Source organism: Nycticebus coucang, chromosome 4 (assembly GCF_027406575.1).
Source record: "Nycticebus coucang isolate mNycCou1 chromosome 4, mNycCou1.pri, whole genome shotgun sequence".
In the NCBI taxonomy this organism is placed as follows: Eukaryota; Metazoa; Chordata; class Mammalia; order Primates; family Lorisidae; genus Nycticebus; species Nycticebus coucang.
This window is the reverse complement of record NC_069783.1, coordinates 45,157,579-45,169,342: the sequence shown is the minus strand read 5'-3', so window position 1 is coordinate 45,169,342 and position 11,764 is coordinate 45,157,579. Positions and strand designations below refer to the sequence as shown.

Here is an 11,764-nt window from a genome sequence, read left to right as displayed (position 1 = left end):
AAATACTGATGAATTTTTCTCTTTGTAAGGTGACTATATTACAACACTATAGAAGCAAGGTAAAACTTTAGGTGCAGATAATAAAATTTGATACTCCTCAGGCAGTATCTACAGAATAAGGCCTCTAAATAACTTTAAATCAGGTGGCAATATTGTGAAATGTTAACACCATAAATATGTATGTGTATATAAATGTATATCTATACATACTACGGGAGGGAGAGGTGTGGAGAAGGGTGACAAGAAAAGAATGAAAATGGATACTAATCGAAGCAAACCTTCCCTTGAATTAATTATTTCATTATGAAGATGTGTTCCAACTTCTAAAGAAGTTCCTGGTTTGTATTAAAACACTTCAGAAAGACCATAAAAACTCAAATTTAGTTGACAGGTTACAATAAGATTCAGAAAAGGACACAGTGAATATAGACTTGGGTGCAATTTCATGCTGGTGATTTTTGTTTTTTAAAATGTAAGCCACTGATATTTAAAGGAAAAAATTTAAACCAGAAGTTGCATATTGATATTATACACAAACTGAAACATAAGTGACTTTTAGCACAGTGTATACATGCTTACATAAACTCAAATAGTTACACATTTAAAACAATTTCCATTTAACATATGAAAGTTCCAAAATACATAAAAGCATTAATACTTCCTATAAAACTACAATTAGAACATCAATTTGCTACAAGTATATAAAAACATCAAGTGCTTTCTTGGAGTTTCAAGTTTCCTCTCTAAAACATCATCTTGCTCGTATATATAGACCTTCCCCAATAATTAGTATGAACTTTTTTTTCTCAAGAGGTTTATTTTCCAGGTACATCATAAGTTCAAGAAAACGGACCCAACAATTATGCAATATAATTATGTCATAATAACTTCATTGCACATAATGCTTTAAAGTAGGTTTGGATGAAGTTCTCAAACACTTTGGTATACGTTCTTTAGGGACTTCTCTTAGAAATAACATAAATTACAAGTCCCTTCAATCCCCATTCTGCTTTAAAATGGACAAGTCTTTGGTTAAAGTTCTACATTTTGGGTAATAATTATCATCAATTAAAATGGTCCCCATAAAGCCAATAAATGGTACTGATGTATTACTAGTTCACAAGACTTCATTTAACCTGTTTCTGGTGCAATGGGAGGCTATAGATTAATAATTTACTATAATATGTATTTGATAGTTTCAATGTTTTGCTTACAAGCAGAGAAATCAATAGGCTTATTATTTCTCTGTTAATTTTCTCTTATAACCTAAACTGTACAGTAATTTGCAGTAACTATTGATACTGTTCCACAGTATATGTGATTATGATTGGAAAGATATAGACTAGAGCATTGAATTTAGAGTTAGCTTGTTCTGCTAAGTCAGTATTAGACTGTACAGTAAATCTGCATTAACTGTAGTAGGTTGTCAGTTAATGCTTATTTAAAAACCCCAAACCATTCCGTTTATAAGAGAAATTGTTGCAAATGTATAAAACAGCAGATATACAAGGAGAACACCAAACATACTTTATTAGCACAAAAAAGCAGCCATAACAAGGCACAGCAAGCAGAAACATACATTAGCAGTCAAAGGGTTAGTGTTGCATACAAATATAGTTTTTCTTTTTTGTAGTCTTGGCAATAGCCATAGGGATGTAAAATAACATTCTGTAGCAGCAGGTAAGGAAACTATGGAGCACTCACCAGTGGTACAGAGCACATTAACAAAAAGACATGAGAATGGATTTGGCTACTTTAGTGCAAAATGTCTAAGACGGAACTGGAGATTCAGTTCAAATACTAAGAAGCAAACACTAGAACTTGATATAACTTCCAAAAGAGCTCACTGAAGTAGTATTACATATTATTCTAAGTGACAAAAAGGTGCTAATTAAAGTTATTTACAGATACAATGGTTGTACAGTACCTTTTAAATCTGCAATTTAGGTTTCAGATTTTCCATTAAGAATCAACTGCACTGAAATTCTATAAATTATACTTAAGCAATTCAGCTACAAAGAGTTTACAACAGAGAGATAAATACTGCCATCCAAATTATTAATTACAGTTTAATAACAGTCTCAACATTAGCAACCATGGTAGTTACTACTATCTGACTTGTTTGGACATATTCTAGTCTCATTTTCTTCATGGTTCACAAACTCATGATGGGCACAGAAAAAGAGCCAACTTTTATGAAATGATTAGACTGCACATATCAACTTAAAAAAACCACACACAAGACACTACGTTGCAGCAGCTATTCAAATATCTGTTTTAAGTTAAAGCACTCATTAAAAAATGAATACCTAGGGCCTTTAAATAAAATTCTACTACTAACTGTGTAAGTCTGAGATTTTAAGAACGACTATTTAGAAAACCTGGTTTACTTAACAGTACCTTTTGCAGAAGAGAAAAGGAGTCTGGCTATAAACTACATCGACACTTACGTGAACTGCACTATGCCCTTATGGCCGGAAAATTGCATTTTTTTTCTAAAAGGAAGGCAGTCTTTTATAATATTTTTGGACTTCCAAAGCTTGATTTACAGTAACTACAAGCATCTCTACTTTTGGAAGGTTATAGAAAAACTCTTAGAAAAAAATAGTTTCAAACATTAGTCACACTGTTGAAATACTCATCCAATATTAATAATTTGTTCTTCAGTAAGAAATAGAATTCTTCGTAGCAAATGCCCCAGAGTTGCCTCATTCAGTTACTACAGCCATTAAAAACCAAATGGTTAGCTAAATCGGCAAAATGTTTTTGTAGTCTTGCTGAACACCTGTAGCTCTAACCTCTAGTTGTCCAATAGGCACCACGTTTATCTGAATAGTGACAGCAGGCTGCATCTGACAGATACTAACACTAAGCTTACACACTGTATGAAAACCTAGCACTGCACGTGTGCTTCTATAGGTGTGTGCTGTCTGATGCACATGAAAGCAGACTCCGTTAATACCCACTGGGGACAGGAGCATTATTTACTTTGCCTTGACTGGTTCTCTTTCTAACCAGCGAACTCTAACTTTTTGTTTATAATGATACTCTTTTAAAAAATCCTGTAACATTGATGGTAAAGGGAGCCCATCGATTCCGTCATATGTAGTGCACCTGCAGATTACGGCACGACAGATGTACTGCAGGCTAAATGGAAAAGTCCTATTGAGTGATATAGTAAGCAACGGTTCAAAAAACATGCAAGAACTGGGATCTTTATAATGTTCTAAAAGTCCTGTTACAGTGGAGGAGTGAAATACACATGGATCATGTGCATCAAAACTAAAGTTGTGGTTCCACTGCTCGATGCGGGCATGCAGGGACCTGTTGTAGCGGCGGAAGCTCACAGAGAAGAGGTAGTCCTCCTGCGCAGAGTCCCTGAGCAAAAATGTGCCTTCAGGCTTCCCTTCGAGAAGGGCTTCTGCTTCGTAACGGTCCATCACTCCCCAGTAACAGGGATTCCCTGTAATCTGAAGCAAATCTGGCACAAGGCAGTGTATGTAATCAATCTGGGTGTGGACTTTCCAAGCTCCCTGTCTGCTAATATGAGCATGGCTGTCTCCAGATACCTGACGCTGCTTCTGCCTCCGTGACTGCAAACACAGCGTGGTTGTATCCTCTTCCGAGTCACAGTTAGCTTGTGGAAGTGCAGAACTGTCCCCACTTATTTCAGTCATTCCAGGAGCTAACTTTGGTCCCAGTTTGTATAATGGATTAACCTGTGCAGTAGCTTCAAATGTATGTATTTGTGCATTGGGAGGGGGATCAACCCCTTCTTCAATACTAAGCCGTCTTCTCTCTCTAAGCCTATCTTCCTCATCTTCTGTAGATACCAAAGATGGATCAAAAGTATCAAAAAATGTTGAATGTGGGCTCACAGGAGCTGTATGCTGTTTAATCAAATGCCATTTTTGGGCTAAATCTGAGCCAGCAGGAAAAGGGCATTTCTCAAGCATTAATTCAGAAAGATGTATTTTTCTTCTATTGGAAAAGAGAGGCTTTGACTGCTTGTTATAAGTTCTCATGGGAAAACACAAGCCCACAGTATCCTGCAACCTCTGTCTCAGAGAGCGACTTCCTACGGTTCTGCTGGAAACACTGTCCATGTCGTGTACAGAGCTTACACCATAGCGCCTCTCTCTCCTTTGAAGTCCACTTCGAGTTCTACCAAACTTTTTATCAGTATCCAATGAACTTTGGGTCTTTGTAGAACAGGAATGTTTTTTCTTTCCACCCCATGGAGCATGTCGAGAGTAGGAATCTCTTCGTGCAAGTCTTGTTCCTTGGGTAACACAAGAATCATTATCCTTTTCAATGCTTATTTCAACAATTTGAGGGATTTCAGTGGCACAATTTTGGTTTCTCCTTGAAGAATTCTTTGAAGGGCTTAATCCTAATTGTAAGGCAACATTTTCTCTTAAGGGACTGCTTTGCTGCTGAGGAGCCGAGTCTCCTATACTGATGTTTTTCTCTTTGACAGACAAACATCTTTTGGAGTTCATGTCCACATTTTCACTACGGCTTCCTCCCTCATGACTGAAGAGACTCTGACATCTGTATTTGAAGTTATTCCACATTTTTCTCACTTTCTCCATTGATTATAAGATCTATAGACAAAATAGGAAAAAGAGAAAAATCATTTAATGAAAATGGCATGTAAAGATAGGAAAGTCAATACTCAGTCCCCTTCTCATGGGAATCTCAGTAATTGTTACCTCTCCCCAGCTGAGATTTCTGCCTAATACTACAACTCCTTACAACCAGGTAGAGGCTGGCTGACTTCAAGACAGAGCCAGCGGGAGGCGCCTGTGGCTCAAGCAGTAGGGCGCCGGTCCCATATGCCGGAGGTGGCGGGTTCAAACCCTGCCCCGGCCAAAAAAAAAAAGACAGAGCCAGCTTGCACAATCTCACCAAGCAAGTCCTCAGAGTCTCTGGCTGCAGCTCTGAAAGGGACCTTTGTAAGGCTGTAGGAGAAAAGCCACAATCACAAGCCCTAGCTAATTGGTAAAGGGCTGGTTAACTCCACTTCTAAGCTCCCCAATCCAATCTCACCCTACCAATTTTAATTGCCAAATTGTGGATAATACTCATAGGGCAGAATCAGCAGAAGAACTCCGGCAACATGAATAATCATGAATAATAATTCTCCAAGGAATGACAAAGGAGATATAAAAGAAGATGCCATTCATAGACAAATGGCTGAATTGTCAGACATAGAATTCAGAATACGGATGGCAAATAAGATGAATAGAATAGAGGAAAAGATGGAAACAGAAATCCAAAGAGTAGTTCAAAAGTTGGCTCAAGAAATTAATGAATTCAAAGACAAAGTCACCAACGATATGGACATAATGAGAAAAGATACAGCAGAGCTCAAAGAAGTGAAAAAGTTAATTGAGGAGCTTCCAAATACAGTAAAATCTCTCAGTAAGAGTTGAGCAGGCAGAAGAAAGGATCTCAGAAATTGAAGACAAGGCTTTTGAATGATCCCAAGCATTCAAAGAGACAGAAAAATGGAAAATAAGAATAGAACATTACCTGAGAGACTTGTGGGATGAATCCAAAAGATCAAACATCTGACTTATAGGAATTCCTGAAGGAGAAGAGGATGGTCCCAAAGGCACAGATGCTCTACTCCAAGATACTATGGAGGAAAATTTCCCAAGCATTGCAAGAGATACAGAAATTCAGATAGTAAATAGTTTCAGAACCCTAGCAATACTCAATTTAAATAAAGCACCTCCTGTACACACGGTAATTAACTTTGCCAAAGTTAATATGAAGGAGAAAATCCTGCAAGTAGCCAGATGTAAGGAAAGCATTACCTAGAAAGAGAGAAATATTAGAATGACTGTAGATCTTTCAGCCGAAACTTTTCAAGCCAGAAGAGGATGGTCATCGACCTTCAATCTTCTAAAACAAAACAACTTTCAGCCCAGGATCCTGTATCCAGCTAAACTGAATTTCATCTGTGATGAAGAAAACAAATACTTTACTAACATATTGACATGTTGAGGAAATTTGCCATAACTAAACCAGCTCTCCAGGAAATACTAATGATCAGCACAATGGTCTACCACCAAAGTAAACTCACCCAGAATTTATCAAACAAAACCTAACTTCCACAATGGTGAAAGGATTAAAAATATGCACGGACCTTTGAAAAACATGACAGCCAAAACATTACCACACCTATCAATTCTCTCAATTAAGTTGTCCTCTAAAGAGGCACCAGTTGGCTGACTGGATACAAAACTCAGACCAGGTATCTGTTGCCTTCAAGAGACTCATCTTACCTCAAAGGATAAAAAAGACTCAGGGATGGACATCTATAATACAGGCAAATGGAAATCAGAAAAAAGCAGGGGTTACAATTTTATTTGCGGGTACAATAGGATTTAAACCAAAAAAGATAAGGAAAGAAACAAGGATGGATAATACGTATCTGTCAAGGGAAACACTCAATATGAAGAGATTTCAATAATTAACATTTATGCACCATACCTGAATGCTCCTCAATTTATAAAGTAAATCCTAATAGATATGAACAATTTGATACCCTCCTGCACTATAATAGTTGGAGATTTTAACACCGCTTTGTCAGTTCTGGATAGATCCTCCAAGAAGAAACTAACTAAATAAATAAATAGTAGACTTAATCTTGACCCTAGAACAAATGGACTTAACAGACATCTTTAGACCATTTCATTCTAATAAAACTGAAATACACATTCTTCCCATCAGCCCATAGATCATCCTCCAAAATTGATCATATCTTAGGACACAAGTCTAACCTCAACAAATTTAAAAGAATAGAAATTATTCCTTGTATCTTCTCGGACCATCAGGGAATAAAAGTTGAACTCAACGACAACAGAAATCTTCACACTTAAAGTCATGGAAACTAAATAACCTTAGGCTAAATGATAGCTGGGTGAAAAACGAGATTAAGAAGGAAATCATCACATTTTTGGAACAAAATGATAATGAAGACACAAATTATTAAAATCTGTGGGATACTGCAAAGACAGTCCTAAGAGGGAAATTTATAGCATTAGAAGCCTTAAGAAAACAGGAAGAGAAAATGTCAACAACTTAATAGGTCATCTCAAACAACTGGAAAAAGAAGAACAATCCAACCGCAAGCCCAGTGGAAGAAATAACAAAAATTAGAGCAGAATTAAATGAAATTAAAAACAAAAGAACATTCAGAAGATCAATGAAACAAAAAGTTGGTTCTTTGAAAAGATTAATAAAATTGATAAACCTTTGGCTAGCCTAACTAGAAACAAAAAAAATAACATCACTAATAATGTCAATCAGAAACAATAAAGGAGAAATAACAACAGATACCACAGAAATTCATTTTATTTTATTGCTTTGTTGTTGTAGGTTTTTGGCCCGGGGCTGGGTTTGAACCTGCCACCTCTGGTTTATGGGGCAAGCGCCCTACTCCTTGAGCTACAGGCACACCAGATACCAAAGAAATTCAAAAAAATCCTCAATGATTACTACAAAAAACTCTATTCTCAAAAATAGAGAATAAAAAAAAATGAAAATCTGGAGGAAATGGACCAATACCTAGAAGCATGCCAGTTGCTTAGACTCAACAGGAAAAAATTAGAAATTTTGAATAGACCTATATCAAGCCCTGAAATAGCATCAACTATACAAAATCTCCCAAAAAGAGATTTGGTCCTAGAGAAGTCTGGTTTCACATCAGAATTCTACCAAACCTTCAAAGAGGAACTAGTACCTATACTACATAACCTTTTCCTAAACACAGAAAAAGAAAAAGAAGGACTACTTCCCAACACATTCTATGAAGCAAATAACACCTTGATTTCCAAACCAGGAAAGAATCCAACAAATAAAAAAAACTATAGGCCAATATCATTAATGAATACTGATGCAAAATATTCAATAAGAGTCTAACAAACAGAATTTAACAACACATCAAAAAAATTATACACTACAATCAAGTTGGTTTTATCCCAGGGTTACAAGATTGGTTCAACATACATAAATCTATGAATATAATATACCACATAAATAAAATAAAAACAAAGACCATATGATTCTATCAATTAATGCAGAAAAAGCTTTTGATAATATCCAGCATTCTTTCATGATTAGAACACTTAAGAAAATAGGCTAAGATGGGACATTTCTTAAACAGACAGAGGCCATCTATAGCAAACCCACAGCCAGTATCATGTTGAATGGAGTAAAACTGAAAACATTTCCACTTAGATCTGGAACTAGACAAGGATGCCCATTGTTACCACTGCTAGTGAACATAGTACTGGATGTCCTAGCCATTGCAATCAGTCAAGGGGATCAAGGGTATCCAAATAGGATCAGAGGAGATCAAACTCTCACTCAACTACAAAGCTCTTAGAAGTGATCAAGGAATATAGTAGTGTCTCAGGATACAAAATCAATACTTACAAATTAGTAGCTTTTATATACACCAAAACAGTCAAGCCAAAAATATAGTCAAGGACTCTAGTCCTTATACAGTAGTGCCAAAGATGAAATACTGAGAAATTTATCTAACAAAGAATGTGAAAGATCTCTATAGTGAGAATTATGAAACCTGAAGAAAAGAAATAGTTGAAGATGTTAACAAATGAAAAAACATACCATGATCGTGGCTAGGAAAAATCAACATTGTTAAAATGTCCATACTACCCAAAGCAATCTACAGATTTAATACAATCTCTATCGAAACACCAATGTCATACCTTTAAAGAACTTGAAGAAAATAGTACTTCATTTTATATGGAATCAGAAAAAAACCTCGACTAGCCAATACATTACTTAGAAATAAAAACAAATCAGGAGGCATCACATTACCAGACTTTAGTTATACTACAAATCTACAGGGATCAAAACAGGGCTGGCAGCCCTTAGCTCAATGGTTAGAGTGCTGGCCCTGTGCACCAGGGAACCCGGCCCAGGCCTACTACACCAAGTAAAACCAAAAAAAAACAAAATAGCATGGCATTGACACAAAAATAGAGATGTAGATACATGGAACAGAATAGAGAATCTAGAGACGAACCCAGCCACATATTGTCATTTGATCTTAGATAAGCCTAACAAAAACATGCATCGGGAAAAAAATTTCCTGTTTAACAAATTGTTAACTGGCTAGCAACCTGTAGAAGACTTAAAATCGACCCTCACCTTTCGCCACTAACAAAAATTGATTCTCACTGGATAAAAGATTTAAACTTAAGACATGAAACTATAAAAATACTAGAAGAGAGTGCAGGGAAAACACTTGAAAATACTGGCCTGGGCAAATATTTTATGAGGAGGATGCTCCTGGTAAGTGAAGCAACACCAAAAATCTATTACTGGGATTTGATCAAGGTAAAAAGAGTGCTGCAAGTAAAGTAAACAGACAGCCTTCAGAATGGGAGAAGATTTTTTGCAGGTTATGATTCTGACAAAGGTCTGATAACTAGAATCTACAGAGAACTCAAATTAATCAATAAGAAAAGAACAAACAACCCCATTTCTTTGTGGGCAAGAGACTGGAACAGGAACATCTCTGAAGATGACAAATGGCCAAAAAACACATGAAAAAAAAAATCCCCCTTTTTTTTTTTTTTACTAAGACAGTCTTACCTTGTCACCCTCAATAGAATGCCTGGTTGCCATAGCTCATGGCAACCTCCAGCTGTTGGGCTCAAGCAACTCTCTTGCCTCAGCCTCCCTAGTAGCTGGGACTATAGCTGGTTATTTTTTATTTCTTTGCTTAGCAGGTGGGTCAGGTTCGAACACACCAGCCTTGGAGCATGTGGCTGGCGCCCTAATCACTGAGCTATGGGCTCCCACCCAAAATGCTCATCGTCTTTGATCATCAGAGAAATGCAAATCAAAACCACTTTTGAGATATATCACCTAACTCCAGTAAGATTAGCCCACATCACAAAATCCCAAAACTGCAGGTGTTGGCACGGTTGTGGAGAGAAGGGAGCACTTCTACATTGCTGGTGATCATGCAATTTCATTACTAGGTATCTACCCAGATGAACAAAAATCATTTTACAACAAAGACATTTGCACTGGAATATTTGTTGCAGCCCAATTCATAATTGCAAGTCATGGAAGCAGCCCAAATGCCAACCAACCCATGAATGGATTAACAAATTGTGGTATATGTATACCACGGAAAATACTATTCAGCTGTAAAAAAGAATGGAGACTTTACATCTTTTATGTTTACCTGGATGAAGCTGAACATATTCCTCTTAGCAGAGTATCTCAAGAATGAGAAAAAAAAGTATCTAATGTACTCAATACTATTATGAAACTAATATGTAATCACTTACACATTCATGCAAATAATAAAACACAAATATAGACCAGAAAGGAGGGGAGAGGAGGGAGAAGGGAGGGAAGGAAGAAGGGAAAGGAGAGAGGTGGGCAAATGGAGGGAGGGTATTTAGTGGGATCTCATTTAATGCAAGGGTACATTTTAAAGCAAGTAGAGTATATTACAAATGTGTTACCACAAAAAATAAGTGAGGTGGTGGTTATGTTAATCAGTTCCATGTAAGCATTCCACATTGTATATCAAATCATTACACTGTACTCCATCAATGTATACAGTTAAGATTTAATAAAAAATTAAATTAAAAAAATAACTTTTCCATAAATGCTCTATCCCACTTCTCATTCCCAACACAGCACATTTTAATTTTTCTCACTCTTCCTCATAATGAAAAAAAAATAAAGCTTACAAGTTAATCACTTATATAACCCCCACATTTTCCCTCCCCATCTCACAATGTATCAAAATTTTATCTGTGATTTTGAAAAAGCATTTTGAATAGAAAGGAAATTAGGAATGATGAGAATAAAATACTTAATTCAGCTTCCTAACTCTTAATCCTAGAAGTGTTTGGAAATAACAGACTAAAGGGAAAAAGCAACAATACTGTAGTAATTAACAAATCAAAAATATGTAATTTGGCATCCTTATTCTTGCTCCTTAAAAAAAATCTAAAGCAGATCATGGCATTATACAAATAAATTTTTAAAAGTCTATATTGACAGATATAATACCCAATTCAGTAACCTGAAAACCAACAATAGAAGAAATGTGAAAACTTAAAACCTAAAGTTCACTGGGTTTTGTCACACCATAATAACAAAAGCTTTCTTCAAATGGTTTCTATTTTGCCATTTAATAAATATGGCAATTTTAACTTTTTTCTTAATGTTCTGTTCATAAGTGTCATTTAATTATATGCTATAAGATTGGCATCAATTTTAAAAAATGGTTTAAGTATTCTCTCTTATAATGGTAAAAGTCATTAGGTGGATATTTCTGTAACTTTGACTAATCTATTTGTCATAAATACTCGCATTTTCATGAAGTCGATCTGAATCAAGAGAACAATACAGAATAAACTTTCTTTATTCTGTATTGATGTAAATAAGTTATATATCTTCTCATCATTTTCTTATAGAAAGGGCTCATGGGGCTCAGCTCCTGTAGCTCAAGCAGCCAGAGCACCTGTCACATACACCACAGCTGGCGGGTTCGAATCCAGCCCAGGCCTGCTAAACAACGACAACTACAAGCAAAAAAATAACAAGGCATTGTGGCAGGCACCTGTAATCCTAGCTACTTGGGAGGCTGAGGCAAGAGATCCAATCGCTTAAGCCCAGGAGTTGGAGGTTGCTGTGAGCTGTGATGCCACAGCACTCTACCCAGGGCAACGGCTTGAGGCTCTGACTCAAA

At 36.3% G+C, this 11,764-nt stretch overlaps 1 protein-coding gene across 7 annotated transcripts in view; it reads right to left on the bottom strand.

Moving 5' to 3' along the window:
* Window positions 1–436: 436 nt before the first annotated feature.
* Window positions 437–11,764, bottom strand: part of SOCS5 (suppressor of cytokine signaling 5) — an 80,760-nt gene continuing 69,432 nt past the window's right edge. For 6 of the 7 annotated variants that reach the window (XM_053588843.1, XM_053588839.1, XM_053588840.1 and 3 more), the window contains one exon: window positions 437–4,607. In XM_053588843.1, coding sequence (XP_053444818.1) covers window positions 2,985–4,595 — 1,611 coding nt within the window. In that variant the 5' untranslated portion in view covers window positions 4,596–4,607 and the 3' untranslated portion in view covers window positions 437–2,984. Of the gene's footprint in view, window positions 4,608–5,825; window positions 5,905–11,764 lie in introns of those variants that run through there. The other variant, XM_053588845.1, reaches the window with a different exon arrangement.